General features: G+C 39.0%; 1 protein-coding gene across 3 annotated transcripts in view; it reads left to right on the top strand.

Moving 5' to 3' along the window:
• The window catches only part of LOC124798398, a 136,358-nt gene that overhangs the window by 37,512 nt on the left and 71,555 nt on the right, over nucleotides 1-27,291 (top strand). For all 3 annotated transcript variants that reach the window (XM_047261783.1, XM_047261782.1, XM_047261781.1), the window contains exons 2-5: nucleotides 10,435-10,619; nucleotides 10,719-10,808; nucleotides 17,364-17,545; nucleotides 24,479-24,674. In XM_047261783.1, coding sequence (XP_047117739.1) covers nucleotides 10,435-10,619; nucleotides 10,719-10,808; nucleotides 17,364-17,545; nucleotides 24,479-24,674 — 653 coding nt within the window. The remainder of the gene's footprint in view (nucleotides 1-10,434; nucleotides 10,620-10,718; nucleotides 10,809-17,363; nucleotides 17,546-24,478; nucleotides 24,675-27,291) is intronic.

Below are 27,291 nucleotides of genomic sequence, written 5' to 3'. Positions count from 1 at the left end.
TTTCCTTTAGCACGCATGTGGATGACCTCATACTTTTCATTGTTTAGGGTCAATTGCCAGTTTTCACACCATTTGGATAGCTTTTCTAAATATTTTTGCAATTTGTTTTGATCTTCTGATGACTTTACTGGACAGTAAATGACAGTATCATCTGCAAACAACCTAAGATCAATGCTCAGACTGTCTCCTAAACCATTAATATAGATCGGGATCAGCAGAGGGCCTATAACTCTACCTTGGGGAACACCAGAAATCACTTCTGTTTTATTCCACAACTTTGTCAGTTACTACAAACGGCAACCTCTCTGACAGAAAATCACAAATCCAGTCACATAACGTAGAGAATATTCCATAAGCATGAAATTTGTTCAAGCTGCTTGTGAGATATAGTGTCAAAAGCCATCTGTAAATCAAGAAATACGGAATCAATTTGAAATCCCTTGTTGATAGCACTCAACTCTGTGTGTGAGTAAAGAGCTAGTTGTATTTCACAAGAATGATGTTTTCCAAATCTGTGTTGACTGTGTGTCAAGAGACCATTCTCTTTTTGGAAATTCATGTTCCAAAATACTGCTGCATATCAACATTCATGATATGGACCTTTCATTTAGTGAATTACTCCTATTGCCGTTCTTGAATGCTGGTGTGACCTGTGCAATCTTCCAGTCTTTGGGTATGGATCTCTTGTTGAGCCAGTGGTTGTATACAGTTATTAAGTATGGAGCTATTGCACCAGCATACTCTGAAAGGAACCATTTGGTATACAGTATCTGGACTGGAACACTTGCCTTTATTAAGTGATTTAAACTGTTTAACTACTACAAAGATATCTTCTTCTAAGTTACTCATGTTGGCAGCTGTTCTTGATTCAAAGTCTGGAGTATTTACTTAGCCTTCTTTGGTGCACAGGCTTCCATCCAGTCTTTCCAAAAGATACTGAGAAACTGGCCTGTTATGGAATGCTGACTTACTTAAAAGTGTTTGTTAACTGCCTCTCAGTTTGGCTTTTGTAAAGGACTATTGAGAGAAAGTAATACAAGAACTGACATATAAAGTTGTGGGAGGCTCAACAAGAAAATGTATCATTTTGGTATATTTTTTGATGTTGCCAAATCCTATGATTTGTGTGGATTATAAAATTCCAATCAGGAAACTAAAGTGCTGCAGCATTAGTGTCATCCCTCTTGCATGGATGGAATCTTACCTTCATAAAGAAATAAGTGTGTGTCACAAGCATGAAATTAATCTCAGAGTGGGGAAACATAAGGTGTAGTTTACCATAACATCTGGTATGGGTTCAACTGTTGTTCTTAACCAGGCCTAGCATTGTTCAGAGCTAGTAGTGTTTTGAATCACAAAGACTCATATTACACTGAGGTGACAAAAGTCATGGGATACTTCATAATAGTGTGTCGGACCTCCTTTTGCTCTGTGTACTGCAGCAATTGAAGTAACATGTACTCAATAAGTTGCTGGAAGTCCTGTGCAAAAATTTTGAACCATGTTGACTGTATAACCATCTATAATTGTGAAAGTGGTGCAGGATTTTGTGTATGAAATGATTTCTTGATGATGTCCCATATAAATGTTTGATGAGATTCATGTCGGGCTATCTGGATGGCCAGATCATTCGCTTGCATATAAATGTTTGATGAGATTCATGTCGGGCGATCTGGATGGCCAGATCATTCGCTTCAACTATCCAGAATGTTCTTCAAACCAGTTGTGAACAATTGTGGCCTGGTGACAATTCCCTCATTGTTTTTATGGGAACATGAAGTCCATGAATGGCTGTAGATGGTCTTTTCAAGTAGCCAAACATGACCATTTCCAATCAGTGATTGGTTCAGTTAGCCCAGAGAACCCAGCCCATTCCGTGTAAACACAGCCCACGCCATTATGGAGCCACCACCAACTTGCACAGTGTCTTGTTCACAACTTGGGTCCCTGGCTTCATGTAATCTGTGCCACATTCAAATGCCACATTCAAATGCCACATTCAAACCCTGCCATCAGCTCTTGCCAACTGAAATCAGGACTCATGTGACCAGGATATCGTTTTTCAGTCATCAGGGGTCTACTGATACAGCCACGAATCCAGGACAGGTGCTGCAGGTGATATGCTGTTAACAAAGACACTTGCATTGGCTATCTGCTGCCACATTCCAGTAACACCAGATTTCGCCGCACTGTCTTAATGTATATGTTTGTCCTACTTCCCACATTCATTTCTGCACCTACGTCATGCAGTGTTGCATGTCTGTCAGCACTGACAACTCTATGCTAATGCCACTACTCTCGGTCGTTGAATGAAGGCCGTCAGCTACTGCATTGTCCATGGTGAGAGGTAATGCCTGAAATCTGGTATTTTTGACACACTCTTGACACTTTAGGCCTCTGAATATTGAATTCCCTAATGATTGCCAAAATGGGGTGTCCCATGTGTCTAGTAGCAACTACTATTCCGCATCCAAAGTCTGTTAATTCCCAGTGTGCAGCCATAATCTCATTGGAAACTGTTTCACAAGAACCATCCGAGTACAAATGACAGTTCCAGCGATGCACTGTTCTTTTATACCTTGTGAAAGCCATACTATTGCCATCCGGATATGTACATATCGCTGTCCCATGACTTTTGCCACCTCAGATTTCAAACAAAAATTAATGACTTTTTAGCATGACAAGTGGACATTTAAATGATCCTACACTAAATGAAACACCCTTTGTAAAATTCCAAGCGGGTTCAGATGGATAATAAAGTGCTGACCTAAAGACAAGTGTGTCAGCTTGTTTAGGATATGTTTTGCTCCTTGTTGTCTTACATTATTATCTTCCAGGGAAGTGCACCCAAAATAAATAAACTGTTTATTGAACAAAAATATGCAATAAGCATACTGTATGAAGTAGATAACCATGTATCTTGCAGAAGCCTTTTTAAAGATCACTTCCCAATACAGGAGCACCTTCATGATTTCTATTGTTGACAATAAAATTCAGTTTCAGACAAACAGTTATTTATAGTCACAATACAGGATAGAAAAATAATTTTCATGTAGTTTTTGCTGCCACCTCTATGGTTCTGAGTAGATTTATTTACACCAACAGACATTCAACAAGCTCCTTACTAATATAAAGCAAGAAATTGGAACTCCATACATATTCAAAACTCATTCTTTCTGCAAATTAAATAAATATCTAGAACGACTTTGTTTCCGTTAAGCTTGTTACTTGGAATTAGCACTATTAGCTAGTCACGAGTGTGTGCTCATCCTAAAGTGTGCAATAGAAGTGAATACACAAGCCCCCTAAGTAGTATAAAGCCTGTATCACATGGCATGCACATAACTACCAATGCTAAATAAAGTTGTAACTAAAAATGATGATGATCTTAAAAATTCTCATTGCTTTGGTGCCCATCCAAAAGGAATCGTGTAGATTTAAGAATGGAAAACTGCTGTCAGCTATATGGCAAGTAACAGTATTCATTGGGAAGTTGCATGACTAATAGTAATATACTGTAAACAGGAACCATGATTAACAATTTTTTCTTTAAAAACTGACAGTGTTATCAAGTAAATATTCAACTTTCAATAGCAGATAAACAGCAGCTATTTAGTATTACTAAACAGACAACAGCTTTTCTCAAAGTAGCAGCTTTCTTTCTAAATTACCTCATTAGATATAGACAAAAGTATATCGTGAAAAGGATAGATTGCTACTCACCTTACTGTGTAGTGGAGTTGTTGAGTCACAGACGGGCACAACAAAAGAACCACTGAACAAGTAAGCTTCAAAAGGCTTTCTTCTGAATTACACACACACACACACACACACACACACACACACACACACACAGTCTCTGGCTGCCTAGGCCAGACTGGCATGATAAGAGAAGCGGTTTGGATGGGGTGGGGGCTGTGGCAGAGGGGGAGGGATAGCATGGTAGGGGTGAGGGATGATAAAGTGCTGCTTGTGGAAGCATACGGGGATGAGCTGGGGAGAGGGTAGGACAACTAGGTGCAGTTGTGAAGTTAGACTGTTCTGTGTTCTACATGGGCATGAAACCAACAAACACTCTCTCCACAGGAATGATCTCTGACAAACTGTAGCCAAGAAACAGCTGGACCACCTAGTTGCTGAGCCCACTGCCCAAAACGTTCTTCATTTCAGTGAGTTCTTCACAGCATGTGCCATCTGGATCCTTCCTGAAACACCAGTTTTCTTTACTGCATGGGTGAGAACTCTCCCCGCAGTATATCCTACATTCTTGTAACCCTCTTGGCCTCAACCTTCATTAGTCACCGTCCTCCGTTCACCTGCCCCCTTCCCTGTTCCTACTCAATCACTACAGAGCCTTCTGTTTCACCAACACACCTACGGTCTTTTTACTCCTCTCCTTTTCTGCCCCTCCCCCCATCATCTAACCTCACGAATGCAGCTAGCTGCCCTACTCTCTTTTCACCTCGTCCCTGTATGCTCCCGAAAGCAGCACTGTACTGTCCCCCACCCCTATCCTGCTATCACTTCCCGTCCCTGCCCCAGCTTCCTCCTTACCCCAACCACCCAGATTGCTTTTCCCATCATATGCTGCTGCTCGCAGTATGGTCTTGGCAGGCAGCGACAGTAGTCGTGTGTATGAGTTGTGTTTGCATGAGTGTGTTTTTGTTTGTTTGTGTTTGTGTGGTTGGTGGGAAGGGGGGCGGGGGCGGCAGGTCTAATTCAGAAGACCACCTTTTGTCCGAATGCATACTTGCTTAGTAGTCTTTTTGTTGTGCCTGTCTGCAGCTCAACATCTTCACTATGTTGTGAGTAGCAATCTGTCCTTTTCATAGTCCTTATTCCATCCTGGATTTTCCATTGTCTTATTAAATTGAGCTAACATAAGCATAACTGGACCATCTACCATTAACCATGGACCTTACCATCAAGGGGGGGGGGGGGGGGGGGATGGCTTGCATGCCTCAGTGATACAGGTAGCCGTATTGTAGGTGCAACTACCGTGGAGGGTCATCTGTCGAGAGGCCAGACAAACTTGTGGTTCCTGAAGAGGAGCAGCAGCCTTTTTATTAGTTTCAGGGGCAATAGTCGTGACTGATCTGGCCTTGTAACATCAACCAGAATGGCCTTGCTGTGCTGGTACTGCGAACAGCAGAAATTAGGTGGAAACTGAAAACATATTTTTTCCCTGAGGGCATGTGCTCTACTGTATGGCCAAATGACGTTGGATTGCCATTGGGTAAAATATTTAGGATGTAAAATAGCCCTTCCATTCAGATCTCTGGGTGGGGACTACTCAGAGGGGTGTCATCAGGAGAAACAAAACTGGCTTTCACCAGATCAGAGTGTAAAATGCTAGACCCATTAATTAGGCTGTTAGGTTATAAAATTTAAAAAGCAAAATGAATGGGCTGAAGTTAGATATAATGGGAATTAGTGAAGTTTGGTGGCAGGAGCAGCAGGACTTCTGGTTGCGTGATTACAGGGTTATCAATGCAAAGTAGAATAGGGATGTAGGGGTGGGTTTAAAAAATGAATAAGAAAGTAGGAATGCTTAGGGAACACGTTATCATAGCCAAGATACACAAAGCCCATGCCTACCACAATAGTAAAAGTTTATATGCCAACTAGCTCCACAGATGGGAAGAGATTGACGAAATGCCTGAGATGAAGGAAATCATTCAGATAGTTAAAGGAGATGGGAATTTAATTGTCATAGGGAACTGGAATTCAGCAGTAGGAAAAGGAAAAGAAGGGAAAATAATAAGTGAATGTGAACTGGGGCAAACGGATGAAAGAGGAAGCCACCTGGTACAATTTTGCACAAAGCACAATTTAATCCTTGCTAACACTTGATTTAAGAATTGTAAAAGAAGGCTACATATGTGGAGGAGACCATTAGATACCGGAAGGTTTCAGATTGATTAAATAATGGTTAGACAGAGATATAGGAACCAGATTTTAATTTTGAAGACATTTTCAAGGGTAGATGTGGATTCTGAACTTCAGGGGTAGATGTGGATTCTGAACACAAGTTATTGGGTATGAACTGTAGATTAAAACTGAAGAAACTGCAAAAAGCTAGGGAATTAAGGATAGGGGACCTGGATAAGTTGAAAGAGCCAAAGGTTGTTGAGAGTTTTAGAGGGAGCATAAGGCAACGACTGACTAAAACAGGGGAAAGGAGTACAGTAGATGATGATTGGGTAGCTTAAAGAGATGAAATAGTGAATGCAGCAGAGGATCAAATAGGTAAAAAGACAAGGCCTAGTAGAAATCCTTGGATAAGACAAGAGATATTGAATTTAACTGGTGAAAGCAGAAAATTTAAAACCACAGTAAATGAAGCAGGTGAAAGGGAATACAAATGTCAAAAAATGAGATTGACAGGAAGTGCAAAATGGCTAAGGAGGAATAGCTAGAGGACAAATGTAAGGATTTAGAAGCATATTTCTGTTGGAGAAAGATACACCACCTACAGGAAGATTAAAAGAGGCCCCTGGGGAGAAGAGAAACAAGCTGTATGAATATCAAGAGCTCAAATGAAAAGCAGTCCTATGCAAAGAAGGGAAAGCTGAAAGGTGGAAGGAGTGTGTGAAGAGCCTACACAAGGGAGATAAACTTGAAGACAGGATTATAGAAAAGGAAGAGGACGTAGATGAAGATGAGATGGGAGGAATGATACTGCAAAAAGAATTTGACAGAGCCCTGAAAGATCTAAGCCACAACAAGGCCCCAGGAGTAGATGACATTCTGTCAGAACTACTAATAGTCTTGGGAGAGCCAGCCATGACAAAACTCTTCCATCTGGTGTGCAAGATGTACGAGTCAGGCGAAATGCCCTCAGACTTCAAGCTGAATGTAGCAATTCCAATTCCAAAGAAAGTAGTTGTTGATAGATGTGAAAATTACTGAACTGTCAGTTTAATAAGTCATGGCTGCAAAATACTAACAAGAATTCTTTACAGAAGAATGGAAAAACTGGTAGAAGCTGACCTCGGGGAAGACCAGCTTGGATTTATGAGAAATGTAGGAACATGCGAAGCAATACTGACCCTATGACTTACTCTGGAGGATAGGTTAAAGAAAGGCAAACCTGTGTTTAAAGCATTTGTAGACTTAAAGAAAGATTTTTTCAATGGTGACTGGAATATTCTCTTTGAAATTGTGAAGCCAGCAGAGGTAAAATATAGGGAGCAAAAGGCTATTTACAACTTGTACAGAAACCAGACACAGTTAGGAGTCAAGGGGCATAAAGGGAGGCTGTGGTTGAAAATGGAGTGAGAGGTTTTTCAATTTGTACACTGAACAAGCAGTAAAGGAAACCAAAGAAAAATTTGGAGTAGGAATTAAAGTTAAGGGAAAAGAAATAAAAACCAAAGAAAAATTTGGAGTAGGAATTAAAGTTAAGGGAAAAGAAATAAAAACCTTGAGGTTTGCCAGTCACATTGTAACTCTGTCACACAGCAAAGGACTTGGAAGAGCAGTTGAATGGAGGACATAAGATGAACATCAAGAAGAGCAAAACAAGGATAATGAAATGTAGTCTAATTAAATCACATAATGTTAAGAGAATTAGACCAGGGAACAAGACACTTAAAGTAATAGATGAGTTTTGCTATTTGGGTAGTAAAATGACTGAGTATGGTTGAAGTAGAGATGATATAAAATGTACTGGTAATGGCAAGAAAAGTATCTCTGAAGAGGAGAAATTTGTTAATATCAAATATAGATTGAAATGTTTTGAAGTCTTTTGTGAAGGTATTTGTCTGTAGTGTAACTATGCATGAAAATGAAATGTAGTGTAGTGTATGGAAATGAAATGTGGATGGTAAACAGTTTACACAAAAAGAGAATACAAGCTTCTGAAATGTGGTGCTACAGAAGATTAGAAGGGTCAGTCATGTGACTAATGAGGAGGTACTGAAAACAATTGGGGAGACAAGAAATTTGTGGCACAACTTGACCAAAAGAAGGACTCTGTTGGTAGGACATATTCTGAGACATAAAGGGATCACCAATGTAATATTGGAGGGAAGTGTGGGGGGTAAAAATCATAGAGGGAGACCAAGAGATAAATACAGTTAGCAGCTTCAGAAGGATGTAAGTTGCATTAGTTATTCATGGATGAAGAGGCTTGCACAGGATAGTCATGGAGAGCTGAGTGAAACGAGTTTTTGGACTGAAGACAACAAGAAGCATAACAACCCTAAGTGGTACAGCAATACTCCATTATTTCATGAAAAAAACAGTTTAGTTTGACCAAGTGCCACATTTATGGTAGTTACTGTTAACACAGAATATAGATTAAGATTTTGCAGCATGTTTGTCCTTTGTTAATGTATACTTTGGCTCATTTCACATCTCTGATAGTTCTCCTTCTTGATGGCATTCATAGAACACAGCAAATTAATTAATTAATGTAAGTTAATTCTTACAAAGAATTAACCTACATTAATTGTACGCACCATGTCAATTTTAGACAAAATAGAATTAATTAATTAATTAATGTTAAATTACCTGTAGAATTGTTAATATTCATCAAGAAGCTTTGTTTGACTATTGTAACCCTTATTTAGGGTCAAGAAACATTAAATTGTCCATTAGTCAACAAAAACCAATAATAGTTCCTGATTTAAATTAATGTAAGTCCAAGCACAACTGCACACAGTTTAAAATTAGTCTTATGATATTGGAAATCTCACACTCATCAAATAGAAGCACTGTATGCAAATTTTACATCAGCCCTTGTAATACAGATGATAGACCTGTCTCTCTAGTCAGTCAGTCAGTCAGTCAGTCAGTCAAAAAGCACGGCAGCCACTATCCAAACACAAGTTTAGTCCTGATTAACAACAACAGTGGCTGCAGTTCGCTTCTTAGAGGCAGAGTTGGATAACAGCAGCTAGCGGAGGAAAACTGGGAGCAACCCAACCGCTGGATGGCCTTGTATTGGGCCACTATGGAATTTCAGCAACCAGCTTGTGATATAGGTGGCTTCCCTACTGGAGGCAGCCTCACTGGATTTGCGTGGTACGACTGTATCTTCCATTTGCATATCCGATGGGGCTACAGAACTGACATAAAGAGTGCTTTAAATTCTAAATTACAGGGGTTGGAAAAACTATTGAAACACTGTGGGGAAACACATGTTTGAACATAAATGCAGATGCTAAACAAACATGTGGGTTGCGCTATTGTATTTAACCACAAAGGCCACCCACACAGTGTCCTTAACACATTGCAGGTGTCAATCTTGGTGAGAACAGAGTTCTTCGTAACTGAAAGTGCATTATGTCAGAGCTAAGTGAATTCAAACATGGGTAAGGTGTTGGTGGTTATATGGTGGATGCTTCCATAACCAAGGGATCCAAACTATTTGGTGTTTCAAGAGGCACTATATCAAAGATTTATAGCACATACAGGGAAAGTGGAAAAACATTGTCACTAAGTCAAACAGGGACAAAAGTGTGGGTTGAGTGATTGTCACAGACTGTCATTGAATAGTATTGCGACAGAAAATAAGACGACAGTAGCTGCAAAAGTACCTGCAGATCTGAACGCTGCATTTCAATCCCTGTGAACACCAATACAACACACAGGGAGTTCCATAAGCAGGGAACCACAGAGTGAACTGGAATTTTGAAGCCATTCATCAGTGATACAAATGTCCATAACAGGAAAAGATGCATCTGAAGGTATAGACCTGGACTGTGGAGCAGTAGAAGAAAGTCATTTGGTCAGATGAGTATTGCGTTACACTGTTCCCAAGTTCTGGCCGTGTTGCATCCTGAGAGTGAAACACGGTGTGGGTTCGGTGATGATATGGGCAGTCATATCATGATATTCCAGAGGCCGCTATGGTAGTCTGCAAGGTCACATTATTGCCAAGGATTATGTGACCATTTTGTCTGATGAGATCCATCCCATGGTACAGTGTTTGCTCCCTGGTCGTCATTTTGTGTTGTCTGATGAGATCCATCCCATGGTATAGTGTTTGCTCCCTGATGGTCATTATGTGTTCCAAGATGACAGGGCTATTCACATAGCTCACATAATCCATAATGGGTTTTGTCAGCACAAGGATGAGTTGTCACCTCTCTCTTGGCCACCACAGTCACCAGATCTCAATATTAGCCTTCAGATCTTTATTTATCCTTACTGGTATGACTGGAAGCTGCTTTTAATGTCAGCATGTTTTGTACACCATATTAGCCATGGTAGTGCGTTATGCTTTTGCTGTTTCCATATTTTTCCCAGATCATGTATGTCTGATACATGTTACTGAAATAATTTATCTTTACATTACTTATCTAAAAGAAATTTCTGAATTTTGCTTGAATTAGTTACGCTTTTATTCGTGATTCATGTAACACAGTATTGACAGTTAATCTGTACTTAAAAGTTAGAGAACATTGAGTTTTTGTGCTCTTTCAGGCGACCATGTAGTTGAGCAAGCTTTGGCAGAAATTGGGATTTCAGCAGAGGATTTGTCTCCTATCACTACGGAGAACGATCAAAAGTTATGGGTATGTCCTGTCAAATCATGCAACAAGATATTTCCCAGATTGTGTATGCTCCGCATCCACATACTCTGCCATTATGGAATAAGGCCATACAAGGTAAAATCCATCTGAATAAGGCAGATAGCACTGCTGATTCAATCAAATTATTTTGTCCACTGTTATTGCCACTATTATTTATGAAACATTATTTTTCAGTGTGACTATCAGGGGTGTGAATGGTCATTTTACACTTATTTCAAATTAAAGAGACATAAAGAAACTCACTTAAAGAAAAAGGACTACATGGTAAGTTACAATGAATAAAATCTGCATATTTAAAAGAAAATCCAGCTTTCCCGTTTGACATTTATTAGATGTAATATATAACATAAATTGCTTATTGGAGTTCTTAAATTTAGCTACTTGTCTGAGTACTGAAGAAACTCTTGTGAAGATTTACCTCACTGGTAAAATAATCTACCTTAAGGTAGCAGAATTCATAGTTTGAGCATTAAAAAGCTGTCAGACCCTGAGTTTTGGAGCTGGAAGTTGTTTCTTCCAACAGAACTGGAAACAATAATATGAATCTCTTGTTTTGTTAATAAGCCAGCTTTAATCTTCATACAATAAGAACAAAATGGTATAGAAATAATTGTGTTAATGTGACCACTAGGTTATGGGGACAAAGGTCTGATCATAAAAGTGAATACATTACAACAGCAAAAAGGCTCAGTTTACTGAAGTGCTATGGATAATTTATTTTACGTGCAAGTTTTCAGGACTTGTTCCACAGTCTTTTGAAATTTCCTGAAGACAACATTATTTCTATGGTTTCTGTACAGATCCAGTTAATAAAGTACTCAGCCAATTAGTTGCCATAAATTTATTTATTTTTAGACTTCCCTCAGATTTTGATACTGCTGAGAGTACCTTCTAAAGAACAACAATGATTTACCTAAAAAATGTTTGACAACAGGAACTGGTATCTGGCTACCAGTTATGAATATAAAGCAAGTAAAATTCCTAATCTGTAAATAAATCTGTTACTTACTTGAGTTACATTACGTAAAACATTGCATAATACATATTACACCCACTAAGAGCTGAGGTCACAGGCAGACAATGTGAATGAAATGCCCATAAAAATGTAAAATTAAAATGTGTATAGCTACTGAACAGGCAAATGTCAGACTAGCTGCAGGGCTTATGTAGACTAGCATACGGCACACCACACATTGCGGGCTGATTCCAGAAACATATACTCAGCTATATAATATTTAACTTTTCCTGCAGTGACATGCCATTGTAACATATAAATTAGTAATCTAAGTTGCTACCAATACGAAATAGTATAATAGCAACTGAGTAAAAACAGATAAAATTACAAGGAATAAAAAAGTACTACATAATCTCAGATTGGACTAACTACTACATTTTTCCACAGTGTAAACGCAGAAAAAACTGTATTAACATGGAGACATAAGTAGCACATTTCTATAGTGAAAAATGCAGAAGAAAATTTTTAAGCTTTGAGAACTATGTTGCAGGAAGTGTCCCCTTATAATAAACTAGCTCATCAGAGAAACAATGCCATTTCGTGAAACTAAAGGAAAGCATCATGAGATGTATGTGAGGGGAAAAAATGCTTGTGAATAGGAGGTGATGTTGATAAACAAGGTACCATAGCAATGGCTTGAAACGATTAAAGAAGACTGTCACTGTGGGTAATGCTGCGGCTGACTGGCTTCACTTAATGACTGAGAACAGCAGTGTTTGCTTAGAGTTTCAGTGCTAACAGACAAGCAACACTGTTTAAAATGACCACAGAAATCAGTGGGGGATGTGTGACAGATGTATCCATCAGAATAGTGCAGTGAAATTTGGTGTTAATGGGCTATGGCAGCAGACAGCCAATGTGAGCACTTTTGCTAACAGTATGACATCGCCTGCTCCTCTCCTCTCCTGGCCTCATGACCCTATTGGTTTGGCCCTACATAGCTGGAAAACCATGGCATGGTCATATGAGTCCTGATTCTAGTTGGTAAGAGCTGACAGTAAGGGTTGGAGTGTGTTGCAGACTCCTTGGACGAATGGACCCAAGTTATTGATAAGGCACTGTGCCAGCTGGTAGTGGCTCCATAATAGTATGGGCTTTGTTTACACAGAATAGAGTGGATCCTCTGGTCCAACTGAACTGATCATTGACTGGAAATGGTTTTGTTCGGCTACTTGAAGACCATTTGCAGTCAGTCATGGACTTCATGTTCCCAAAATATGATGGAATTTTTATGGATGTCAATGTACCATGTCACCGGCCAAAGTTGTTTGCAATTGGTTTGAAAAACATTCTGGAGAATTTGAGTAAATAATTTTGCCGCCAAGATTGCCTGACATGAATCCCATCGAACATTTATGGGATGTAATCGAGATGTCAGTTCATGCAAAAGAGCTCTACACTGGCAACACTTTCACAATTATGGATGACTATAGGGGGCAGTATGGCTCCATGTTTGTGCAGAGAATTTCCAACAATTTATGGAGTCCCCTACATAGAGTTGCTGCAAACCAATTAGTACAGAATAGATTATACCTTCTGACTCAACACACCCTCAATCACATAAGATGGCCTTTTTCACTCAGACATAAGCCATGCAATAGTAAACAGAGAAGAAATAGAGAAAGAGTTGAATTTAATTAAAACTGTAGCTTATGATAATAGATATGATCCATCTGTAGTACACAAAATTTTTGAGAAAGAAGCAAGAAATAGAATTATTACCTTAGGTGACTGTAAAAATGAGAAAAGTGAAAATAAAAGGTATATTTCAGTTTCTTTCATAGGCAATATGTCGTACAGTGTTATCTGTTTGTTGACTTAAAAAATAAGGTTGCAAAGTAGCTTTCTCCACTGATAACAACCTACAGAAAAATTTTAATCCATAATATTAAAACTGCTAATGAACCCTTATGCAGTTCAAGTGTCTACAAGATGACATGTGATTCATGTCCAGTATTTTCTATTGGACAAACAGCATGTTTTTAATGTTAGATACAAAGAATAATATTTAGGTAAAAAAGATTCCAAGTCCATAGTGCTGTGTTCACAGAACACTTCTTAACATTGGGCCACAATCTGAAAAAGAGTAGAAGAAATTGAGATTGTGCATAAACAAAAGAAAGGGTGGAGGTTGGATATGTTGAAAGAATTAGAATTTCTTAGACGCGCAATAAGGAAAGATGGCCTTCTTTTAAATGATCAGTTGCAATCAAGAAACAGAGGCTTCTACAATAGTTTCAAGCTATTGCTTGTAACCAAGTAATATCCTGCTGCAGTACATTGTTTATCAACATCACCAGCTCTTCAGAAACATTTTTTCTCTCACATCCTTCTCGTGATACTTTCCTTTAGTTTCACGAGATGGCATTGCTCCTCTGATGAGCTACTTTATCATGAAAGGGCACTTCTTTAACATTGTTCTCAAAGTTTAAAAATTTTCTTCTACATTTTTCACTTGAGAAATATGCTACTTCTGTCTTCAAGTTAGTTCAGTTTTCTTACTGTCTTTATATTGAGGAAAATGTAGTAGTTAGTCCAGTTTGAGATTATTTCTTTTAATTTTATCCATTTTTACTCACCTGTTCTTACAGTACTTCATATTGGTAGCAATGTACAGGGAGAGGTCCCCAGTGATGGGACTGACTTTTTGAAATTGTGTATACTGTGATGTAGATTAATATCCCCCCTATCACACTATGCAGCCATTCATCCTGGTAAGTGATCATAGGTGAGTTACTGATGGAAAAAAAATTGGGAATTTTCCATGACAGTCAATATCATTAATTTAGTACCTTCATATTGGCTGGTTGCTTGGAGTAATGGATAGGATAAAGCCCTGACATGGTCAAGGTCATGGGTTCAAATCTTGTCAGATGCTTTAATTTTTTATTTTTAAAGTTTTATCAATATTACTTTGATCATTATTTTTATTCAATTAATTGGTTTAAATTATGGTACTTTTGTTTGTGTTCCTTTATCACATCGTTTTCATCATCATTTCAGCTTCTTAATTTCTCTCAATTTTTTCCTATCATTCTTTTTCCACTTGAATCTTTGTTCACGTAATTTTAATTAATTTTATGTATTAATTTTGATTTAATTTCTTTCATCGTCCTATTTTTCATTCATGTTATTGCAGTCATTATATCTGTTCCTCAATTTTCATTTAAATCTTCATCTCCATTATTTTCTTCATAGTGCCATAGGAATTTAGGCTATGTGTTTTAAATGTTTGTACAATGATTACCATCCAAAAAAGTAATCTTGTAATGAAAAATACATTTTTGACATTATTTCACAGTCAAAATAACTAGATTATTTTGTATTTTGTTTTTTAACTGATATATTGGCATTCACAAATATTTAAATAGTATAACAGATAAATATAATTAAATTCAAATTCACAAAAATTCCAAGTGGAAAAAGAATGATGTAAAGAAAAAATGAGAACAAGTGAAAAAATTTAATACTGTAATTTGTATGTGACAAAGGAATACAAATAAAAAATTACAATTAAATCATTTAATTGGATAAAATTGATGATCAAAATCATTTTGGTAAAGACTTAAATATAAAAAAATTAAAACATTTGATGAAATTCGAGCCCATGACCTTCAGCATGTGAAGGTCTTAGTGTAACCATTACACCATATAACCAGTCTACATAAATATTCTCTTTTAAAGCTATTAAGTTTACATAAAACTCCAATTTTTTACTCATCAATTACTTGCAAATGAGGGCTCACCAGAGAGAGTAGCTGGAATCTTGACCTACATCTCTATATAGATGGTTTCAAAATGTTAAGTCAGTCATAGTGCACTCATGTTGTAGAACAACATTAGGTTTTCATTGTAGATCAGGTAATTCTGCCGCTGAACTTGCTATTTACTGCAATTTCTTCTGTAAACAGTCACTTCTCTAGCTACTAAAATCAACTTTCTCTCACAATTTTCTTAACCTGTCTTCTGTTGATATTCGTAAACTTTCCATTTGCATGTTACATTCACTTTTTTCTTGTTATTATTACAGTACAAGCAAACAATTGGAAATTGGAAATTTTATACTTGACTTATATAGAGACAGTGTTCAAAGAACTAATAGGCCAGACAGATTTCCATGGTGGTTGACAGCAAATCTTATGGATGCAGTTCAGTGATAACCAAACTATAGCTTGTCATTGTTTTTTACCTTGCAACCAGCGCCTTCTCCAAATTACATATCAGTGCCATCCACTATCAAGAACCCTCTGGAAAAAAACTTAGTAGTATTGGATACCAACTGTCACAAACAACATACAGGTTGTTCGGAAATTCCCATTACAAACTTCTAGGACTTGTAGTGGAAGTGAGTACATAACATTTTGAACAGAGATCCATGTCAGGGAACATGCTGTTTTTGTGCTACAGCTGTTTGAAAACATGTTTGCTAGGTAGGTATGCAACAGGGTAGTCGTGGTGTGGGTGGCCACATTGGATTGGCTGATGTCGTTTGACACCTATCGCACCTCTCTGACATGGTTGGAGCCTCGTCTGAGTGTGTGTGTGTGGGGGGGGGGGGGGGGGGGGGGCAACGTGATTGGGTACACATTTGCAGGGTACACCAACATGACCTTTGTGAATGGTGAAGCTCACAGTAATGGAAGAGCTGCTCATTGCCTTTATCAAGATTGTTCTGCACAACATACGACTCCATCGCATAACATTTTTGCCACAATTACGCAACTGCTTCAAGAAAGGGTACCTTCACCATCAGCAGGCAAGACTGTGGTGCTCCAAGGAGACGCTGCACACCTGAATTGAAAGAGGCATTACTGCATCACATTGAAGAGAACCTGTTAACGAGTACAAGAGTAATGAGTGAAATTGTAAGAGATGTTATGTACTGGGTCATGCCTAATCAGTTATGCATTTATAACGTGTTTTAAATGCTTGTAGCACAGAAATGGTACATTTCCAAACATGAGTTCCAATTCATTTATCTACTCACTCTCCTCGAGAAGTCCTAGAAGTTTGTAACTGGAATTTCCAAACGCCCTGTATACACACCTATAATGACACATTTGCCCTCATGTAGGAAGAGTCTTCACTCAATTATGCTCACTTGCAGAAGTTGTTAGTGCATTTGTGACAAAATTTTAATATGCAAATTTTTGTACTGTTTCCACAAAGTGGGCAGGACATGTAGCCTTACTCCTTTGCTGCTGGTATTGTAATAGATAGATGATATTAGAAAATGTGGAAAAGTATCACGTGTGCATATATCTGAAGGCTGAATGAAAGGTAAAGTGTAGATGAGGTCTTTATCCAGAAGCGAATGTTAAATGGCTTAAGATGATAAATGTTTTGGTTATAATTTTGTGTAATCTGTAGACTCCTACATAATATGTCACTCTTTGAAAAAAAATGTATGGTTCATGGAGGTTTGTTTGTCCTTTATTATGTTTAAAGCTTCTCTTGAAATTTATTGGAATATATTTTACAGATTAAAAAAAAAATTGCTTTTGTATGATAAATATAACCTTTAGGGAAAAAAACAGCAAACACGAAATTATAACCATAAAGTCAATGTAACTATATCTTAAACATCAAAATACTATCCATGTATATTTATTGAAGAGGATACTATTTATTATTAATTTCCACCACTTCACTCTGAAAACGTGGCATTCCACATTCTATTGCAAAATTACATTCTGTCCATGTCACATTAGTTTTTGATACAGTATAACTACTTATATATTTGATGTACTGAAGATCTGATGCAAAATATATATTGGAACATGATTGTGTTAAATTCTTTTCAGTGTCCAGTGGATGGTTGTGGACGATGTTTTACTACTATTTACAACTTGAATACACATGTAAAATTACATGAGCGTCCCGCAGTAATGGTTTGTCCTGTTGAATCCTGTGGTGCAAGATTTCAAACAAAAAGAAGCATGGAAGTTCATATGAGAACTCATGATAGTCTTCATGCTCCATACAAGTAAGTGCCCAGAGTAATAACACTGAAATTGCATGATGAGAGTTATGTAGGTAGATTACCTTCATGTCTGTGAATTCAAGGGCACAATGCACTCTGACACTTCACTGTTAGCAATGAAGAATGCCTTTATTAAAGTCATTGGACGAGAACAACAGGTAAAATGGACATATGTCCACAAAAGAAAATCAGAGCCACTGCTTGATGACAGGTCACCATGTGAGTGAGAGCAGGAAAAATAGTGGTGCCACCTGAGGTGAATTTGGTGCCTCAGTGCTTTGCAGAGATTCCTGTAAACCCGATGCTAAATGTCAGCAGTATATATATATATATATATATATATATATATATATATTATATATATATATATATATATATATATATATATATATATATATATATATACACACACATATATATATATATATATATATATATATATATATATATGCAAACGCAACTTGCACACACGTCTGCAGTCTCAGAGAGCTGAAACTACACTGCGAGCCGCAGCACCAAAGCATATGATGGGAGTGGTGACTAGGTGGGGGTTAGGAGGAAGCTGGGGTGGGGAGGGGGCGGGGGGGGGGGGGGGGGGGGATAGTATGATGGGAGTGGCGGACAGTAAAGTGTTGCAGTTTAGACGGAGGGCAGGAGAGAAGGTGCGGAGGGGGGACGGGGGTAAGTAACGGAAAGGAGAGAAATAAAAATAAAAAGAACCTACACAATATACTTGTCAATCCTTACACAACCTCTGCTCCCAATCCCTTACCTCATGGCGCATACACCTGTAATAGACCTAGATGCAAGACCTGTCCCATACATCCTCCTACCACCACCTACTCCAGTCCAGTCACTAACATCACCTATCCCATCCAAGGCAGGGCTACCTGTGAAACCAGTCATTTGATTTACAAGCTAAGCTGCAACCACTGTGCTGCATTCTATGTAGGCATGACAACCAACAAGCTGTCTGCATGAATGGCCACCGACAAACCGTGGCCAAAAAACAAGTGGACCACCCTGTTGCTGCCAAAGATGATATCCCTCATCTCAATGACAGCTCCACAACCTGTGCCATATGGATCCTTTCCACCAACACCAGCTTTTCTGAATTGCGCAGGTGGGAACTTTCCCTGCAATATATCCTACATTCCTGTAACCCTCCTGGCCTCAACCTTCGTTAGTCACTGTCCCCACCCTCCAGCCCCCTCCCTGTTCACATTCCAGAACTACACAGCCGTCATTCCACCGCCACACCCAGTCTTTTAATTTCTTTTTATTTCTATCCCCCCTCCGCACCTTCTCTCCTGCCCTCCGTCTAAACTGTAACACTTCATTGTCCAACACTCCCACCATACTATCCCTCCCCCTCTCTGCCCCAGCCTCCTCCTTACCCCCACCAAGTCGCCACTCCCATCATGCACTGGTGCTGCTGCTCGCAGTGTGGTTTTAGCTCTCTAAGACTGCAGACGTGTGTGTGTGTGTGTGTGTGTGTGTGTGTGTGTGTGTGTGTGTGTGTGTGTTTGTGTCTACTGCTGACAAAGGCCTTAATGACCGAAAGCTATAATTGTGTGAATCTTTTTGTTGTGCCTATCGCGACTCAGCATCTCTGCTATATGGCGAGTAGCATCCTGGATTTTCCATTGTTCAATTTTTGTCTGTTGCTAAATGTGTTTGTTTATCAGCAGTGGACGCTATGTGGAGTCTTCCACTGCTCAGTTGTTTATTAGTGGCAGTTGCTTTGTGACAAGAATGTTGCCGTCAATCTAATTGTATAATGATACAGCCAAGTTTCCAGGAACATACTGCATATAGATACAGTACGTCTCCCCTCTTTAGGAAGAGATGGTGGAGCCGTCTAAAGATTTTGAACATTGGGGGTGAGGGGCGCACCCCAAAGGCAAGGTCTATGACATGACTCTGATGCAGATAAGATGATGAGCCATAAGTGGCATTGGTGCCTGATGAGAGATGCCGCTCAACCAGTGGCGGCTGTCCAGACACGATGTTTCTGATAGCCCATTGAAGTGTGATGGGCCATGCAAATAATAGCTGCAGGGTCCCCCTGAGAGGGCAACTATGTAGAAGTGTTGCTGGATGGAGATAAGTGGATGGTGGTCTGCATCATATGAAGTCCTCTCCCTGAAAACACTTCCTGTAAATGAGACATGAGATGTAAATGCTTGGCCAACACTGCACTCCCTACAGGAGACAGAGGTGTGAGGATGGAAAGCTGGGACCCCAGGAAATGGCCCAGATAGTGTTTGGTGAGAGCCCAACATGACCTACAGACAACAGTGCCTGCAGGGTGTTGGGCATCAGCAGCTGATGAGAACAGGGCTCAACCAATGTCGGCTGCTGGTGGGTCAATGTGAGGTGCCTAGCAAGCCGAACAATGATGGTGTAACTGCGAGGTTGATGATGCCTGTGGGGTGATGGGGGTAAGCAATTGATGAGAGCAAGTCCAGCAAATTAGGCAGCTGGAACAAATCTGCCAATGGAAGCTCTGAGAATTGAGCCACAGGAATGGCCAGCATAAGCCTTGAACTGAATGGTAAACACAGTGAGCTATGAGTGTGTTCACGAGGCCAAAGGACTGACATAGAGGTTGGGAATTTCAGCAGTAATAAAGGACAAAGTAGAGGAATGCTGAGAAAAGTATGAAAAAGACAAGAGTCAGAAAAGCGGGGCTGTGACTTGGGAAGTGGCCAGGACGGGGGCGGGAGGTTGCCAGGTCGGAGGCTGGGGTGGCCGGGCCAGCTGTGGGAGTTGGTCATTGGTGAGTGGAGACAGTGGACTGACAGGTTCGGCCAGCTTAATTCCAGCAGCTCTTCCAAAACAAGCAAAAAGACCATGTTGTCAGGACTCCCAACACCATCAACACCACCACCAACAACAACAACAACCACCCTCATTCTTCTGGCCCCATCCTATCTGCAAGAATCCTAATGCCACATGTAAATAGTGCTGTTACATACTGGGAAGTCAAATGAAAATGAGACAGGTGGGAAAAAAAGAAGAAAAGTAAGTTAACTGTTGATTACTATTAGTACATTGATAACTATTAATACATTTATCCCATGGAGAGAAAAAACAGATAGTCACTGCCATCATGTAAAGATGTTTGCAGTTGCTTGTGTAACCATGATTATACCCATCTTTGCTTAATCTGAAGCAAATCGACGGCCACAAATGTCTTTGTTCAGGGCTCCAAAACTCTGGAAATAGCTTGAGGAGAAATCAGGACTGTGGAGGACGTATAAGGGCTTCCCAGTGAAACTTCTTCAGCATATCTAAACAACCTACTGTGCTATTTGTTAGGCATGCTCGATGCAAGGACAGTGAGTTGTATTTGTGTGTTACTTTTTACTATGGAAACTAGAAAAGAGGAACAGCAAGATGTAATGCGTTTTTTGACTCTGGAAGGATGTCAGGAAGTGAAATTCATGTAGGAGTGTCTGCTGTGTATGGTGAACATACTATGTCATCGGCATGTATGTTTATGTGCGAGAAATGATTTCTAGAATGTCAGATGTCATTGAAAGACAGAAGTTGGCCAGGACAGATTCATTATGTCATTACCCCTTCTGTCATTGCTGCAGTGAATGCTGCCATCAGAAATTACCGACAATAGATGTTGGAAACATTCACCTCATGTTGGGCGTCACACCATCATGACAGAGCAGCTGGAGCTCTTGAAAATCTATGTACATTTGATTCCGAAAGCCTGATGGAGCAGCAGAAGTTGAACATAATGCAAACATCACTGCAGCACCTGGAACGGTATTGAAATGAAGAATATTGTTTCCTGTCCCATAGAGGGAGATGAAACTAGGAGTCATCATTTTGAGCTGAAGAGCAAGTATCACAGTCGGCGGTGGGCTTCACCTCCAACCAAAGAAGTCCAAAGCCGAGGATGTGCCAGCTCTGGGAAAGTCATGACGACCTCCTCCTCCTCCTCCTCCTCCTCCTCCTCCTCCTCCTCCTCCCCCCCCCCTTTTTTTTTACACTGCACGTCCCCGCTGCTCATTGATTTCCTGGAACACAGTGCCACAATTAACGTACAGCAGAACATGGACACTTTGCAAAAGTTGGAGTGTGTCATCAAATCCAAACACCCAGGAATGTTAACAGATTTCATCATTCTGTTGGAGGATAATGCCAGCCCACATGTTACCAAGAATGTTTTCACTATGCTGCAGAAATTTCGCTGGGAAGCCCTTACACATGCTCCCTACAGTCACAGTCTCTCCCTATGCAATATCCAGATTTGTGAAGTTGTGATGAAAGACATTCATGGCCACCGATTTGTTTCAGATAAGAGGTGCATGCCTGGGTACAATTATGATTCTGTAGACAACTGCAAACTTTTTTCCATCAAGGCATTGACTTGACTTTCTTGTCTCACAATGGGCTAACTGTATTAACAGTTACTGTTATTACTTTCAAAATAATAAATAGTTTATTTACTTTTTTCCATCCGTCTCGTTTTCATGCAACTACCCCTTATAAAACCTTGTGGACATACTCAGCATGTACAATTTGATGCCACATGGATGCCTTTTATTTTGTGTATATTGTCTAAACAGCATCCACCTCCTCCCTCCCAGATAATTGATACATATAATGATACATCTCTTCACACATACCACAGTGGATATAATCTATTCTGCTGTTGAAATAATTTATCATAGGTCATTTCTTGTATAACTCATCATCTGATTTCACATATCTGGGTGTGGTTTATTAGCAAAATTTAACAAGTGTAAGATGATCACATATTTGTCTCTGGTCATGTATCTTTATTTCCAAACAACAACAAGGTTGTCTTGTTGTTAGAAGATTTTATATTGCTCACATGTAATGAAATTCGTAAGAAGACAAGTTTTCCAGTCACAAATCATAGATGTGTCCATCACATTTTCACTCAGATATGTACCCCTGCATTGACATTCATTTCATCAACTGCAAACTGTAGTATGTCATTGGTAAGCTGTAGCCTAAGAAAATCCATTTGCCTACATCTACATACATACTCCACAAGCCATTGTATGGCATATGACGGTGGATACCATGTACCACCACTAGGCATTTCCTTTCCTGTTCCACTCATAAGGGGAAAAAAGATTGTCTATAAGCCTCAGTAATAGCCCTAATTCCTCTCATCTTATCTTTCTCGTCTTTACATAAAATATATTTTGGTGACAGTAGTATCATTCTGCAGTAGCCTGAAATGCTGATTCTCTAAATTTCCTCCGTAGTGTCTCATGAAAAGAATATTGTCTTGCCTCTAGGGATTCCTATTTGACTTCACAAAGCATCTCCATAATACCTTCGTGCTACTCAAACCTACCGGTAGTAAATCTAGCAACCTGCCTCTAAATTTCTTTGATGTCTTCCTTTAATATGGCCTACGGGGGATGCCAGACACTAGAACAGTACTCAAGAATGGGTCACGCTACTGTTCTATGCAGCATCTCATTCATAAATGAGCTACACTTTTCCAGAATCATTCCAATAATATAGAGTCGACCATTCGCCTTCCCTTCTACCAACCAGATGTGCTCATTCCATTTCGTATACAGTGTCAACTTTGTAACATTATGCCTAGATGTTTAGTTGATATGACTGTGTGAAGCAGCATGCTACTAATGGTGTATTCAAACATTACAGGATTGTTTTTCCTACTCATCCATATTAACTTACATTTTTCTACATTTAGAGAAAGCTGAAGCTGCCACTCATTGCACCAAACAAATTCTCTCTGTCATCCTGTATCCTCGTACAGTCAGTCAAGGATGACAGCTTCCCTTACACCATAGTGTCATCAGCAAACAGGTGCAAATTGCTGCTCATTCTGTCCATAAGATCATTTATTTATAAGGGGGATAAAGTACCCAGTTGTGAGATGGTGCACACAGAAAATGAACTGCTCAGGTAGCACTGAGCCATTGAAATTTATTTCTATAAAAAGAAAAAATATTGAAAAACAGATTCTCAGTGAAATGAGTGTAAGAGATTTTCCTGATCAATTAAAGAAATGTCACTCATTGAATATAGTTTTACAAAGGTGCAAAAGAAATCACACAATCTGTCACCTGGGTTATCCTGCAAATTGGAATCGATCACGGTAATAATTGGTGGTTGCACTGGTGTTGTCTGGCCCTATAGTGCTGTATTGGAGACTTACTGTTTTACTTGGAATCAGACTCAGCATCAGACTGCCTGCCTGCCGTCTTTCACCTCTCAGAGTGCAAGGAGTCACCAGAAACAATGCATGGTTCAGATTCAATGTTAACATTAAGTCCCCTTTCACCAGTTGGATAACTGGGATAGGTTAAGGACATACAAGCTGTCAAAGTGAAGATGGTGCACCAGGCCATTGAACCACATGAAAAAAATGATGATGGTGATGGTGGTGATGGTGATGGTGATGAGGAGGAGGAGGAGGAGCTGCTATATGCGTATCACAACAACGTAAGTCCTACTCGCACTTTTGTTAAATCCCTGATTAGCCTACTAAATTAAGCACGTCTTCTTTGTTTTTTCACTCTTGGCATTTAGTTTTTTGCAATTCTCATCTTATTGGTTCTTTTGTTGTAAATCCTTTCTTGGACAGTTCCTTTCATCGTGAAATGTAGTAATAATTAACACTTTGATAATTATGTTACTGTTTCATTTAACAATGCTTTCATGTAAGATAGAAGATTTATACAATAAGTGTGCAGTAGTAAATGAATGTGTGTGCTTCCCACTAAAAGCTGTGTGTCAGAAACGTAAGTTACTGTGAGCTCTATTAGTTGTATTTATGACTTGTTGTATACTGTGAAAAGTGACACACATTTTTAATGCAGTTCTGTTTATCTTATTCTGTGCTTAGTGTCTCCATTTACAATTTCTGATATTCAACTGAGATTGACTTTCACATTTTAGGTGCCCATTTGAAGGTTGTGGCAAGCTATATTATTCATCAAATTGCCTTCACTCTCATTCTCGTGTTCATCTGCATAAAGAAGAAGAACTGCGCTGCCCATGGGAAGGTTGTGGAAAGCTATTTGATCAACCTTGTAGACTAAAAGCTCACATGAGGATACACACTGGTGTCAAGCCATATAAATGCACATTTAAGGTAACCAGTTCCACAGAATCTTTTGTATCTTACCATACCTCCCTACTGGTCCTGCAATGTTATCACTGGTATGTCACAATTTGCTACTTGTGTGAATTAAATTTTGATTTCTTCTATGAACTATATAGTTCAGTGTGAGTGATACTGAGAGAAAAGTCTGTGCAAAGCAAAAACCTTCTGTGATTCTGGGGCATTACAGTCACCTGTATGTTTTATCACATTTATTTCAGTATGTAGGGTGATAGTTGTAGTGATCTTGGTTTGTAAGAGTTGCAAATATAATGTTTCTGGACAATGTGGATTAGTCACACTCCTCTTCAGGTAAACTGTCAAAAAAAGTTTCCTAGCTGATGCAAGGTGACCCCTTGTGGCATGCTGTGCCAGAGTGTCTCAAAAATAAATCATACTCCCACACTACAAGAAACAATAATGATGTTATATGTTATCAAAATAGATTTTATCATGCTCTTAGCAGTTTCCTCTGTCTAAGTTTGCACAAGGTCCAACAGAATATGTTCTTCAGTGACAACTTTTCTTGCTATACAGGTCATAAAGTCACAGCTTTCACACTATTTAATGTAATTAGATAGATAAAAAATCTGCTTACCAAATGGTGGCAGGAGAACACACGTATAGAGAAGCTGTTATGTGTGCATGCTTTCAGAGCCACTGGTTCAGAGAGCTTGCACATGTAAAATCTTTTTCATATACATAGCTTAAGTAATGCAAACGAGTTGCACAATTCTCGTATTAACCTAACATTTTTTTCTTCAAAGTAATTCATGGGAATGTGGCTGTTCAAAACTCAAGACAACCACCAATATTTTGACCGGCATGAATGATGCAAGAGATTGCAGCTAAATCTTCTGACAAACTTTCAGAATATGGAATGACATGGGCCATGTGAACTAAGGTCAAAGTATCACTTCACACTGAGCTGGTTGGTGACAACTGTCAGCCTAAGATACAAATCAGTACGAGTTGCTTCCCATAAATAGCACATCCAAACAAACCACAATACTTCCTCCTGACCAATACATCAAGGAAGGGGGAGGCAGCCATCCTTTTCCACCTCCATAGTGAAACAAATATTTTCTAAAAAAAAACTGTGCAAATTCTCTCTTCCATGAAGCCAAATAACAATAGTGTCATCTACGTATGTAAAAAAGAATGGAAGTTTCAGTGCTGATGACTCCAGGGCACATACATGAAATCTTATCTCAAAAAATTGGCAAAATAGTTAATAAAGTACCCCCTGACACACTCCCATCCATCTGCCCATAGAACTGTCACTCAGTAGAAAACAGAAAGAAACATAAGTGATATCTGGCATTCCCCAAAGAAGTGTTGCATGCCCTCTGCTGTTCCTAATCTATATACATTATTTAGGTAACAATCTGAGCAGCCCTCTTAGATTGTTTGCAGGTGAGACTATCGTCAAAATCAACTGCAAAATGATTCAAACAAAATGCCTGTATGGTGTGAAAAATGGCAATTGACCCTAAATAATGAAAAGTGTGAGGTCATCCACATGAGTACTAAAAGGAATCAGTTAAATTTCGGTTACACAGTAAATCACACAAATCTAATGGGTGTCAATTCAACTAAATACCTCGGGATAACAATTATGAGCAACTTAAATGTAACAGTCACATAGATAATACTGTGGGGAAGCCAAATAGAGATGGTGTTCTATTCACAGTTAGAAGATGCAATAAATCTGCTAAAGAGATTGTCTAGCCTACGCTTGTCTGTCCTCTGCTAGAGTATTGCTGTATGGTATGAAATCCTTACCAAATAGGATTGTTGGAGGACATCGAAAAAGTTCAAAAGAGGACAGTTCTTTTTGTATTATCGCAAAATAGGTGAGAGATTGTCACAGATGACATGAGTCGGAGGCATTCTTCATTGTGGCAAGATCTTTTCACAAAACTTTAACTTTCTTCTTCAAATGCGAAAATATTTTGTTGATGCCCACATACATAGGGAGAAAGATTATTGTAATAAAATAAGAGAAATCAGAGCCCACCAGGAAAGATTTAAGTGTTAATTTTTCCTATGCTCTGTCTGAGAGTGAAACGTTAGAGAAATAGTGTGAAAATGGTTCAGTGAACCCTCTGCCATGCACTGAACTGTGAATTATGGAGTGGTCATGTAGATGTAGGTGTAGCAGGGGAAGTCAAACATGTGTCAAAACAGGTTGGTTATCTAACATGAAATCTAGCCTTAATGAATTAAACAGAAGAACACAAGTTAGGAGAGAGACAATATTAAAACTTACTAAAATACCAGTCATTCAGATACAAACTGTCTAATTGATGTGTGAAATGTGCCAAATTCCTAACATGACATATTCAACAGAATAGCTAAGTGTTTAGCTATACATTACATTGGAGGACCTGTGTTATTGAGAATAGGCCATAGATGAATCCCTTCCTTCTTTGTAAGACTGTGTAATGTAGGGGTGACAGCACTGTCAGAGTGAAGTCATTTGAAGGTATCTTGCATCAAGGAAATTTACTCACAAACCTTTTTGTTGGGTCAGTACTAAATCTGCTATAAATAGGATCAGATAGTAAAAGTAAAATCAAATAGTAAAAGTAAAAGGTAGTTTAAA

The sequence above is a fragment of the Schistocerca piceifrons genome, chromosome 5, assembly GCF_021461385.2.
Source record: "Schistocerca piceifrons isolate TAMUIC-IGC-003096 chromosome 5, iqSchPice1.1, whole genome shotgun sequence".
Taxonomy (NCBI): Eukaryota; Metazoa; Arthropoda; class Insecta; order Orthoptera; family Acrididae; genus Schistocerca; species Schistocerca piceifrons.
Note: the sequence above shows the minus strand (reverse complement) of the source record. Positions and strands in the feature narration are given on the sequence as shown.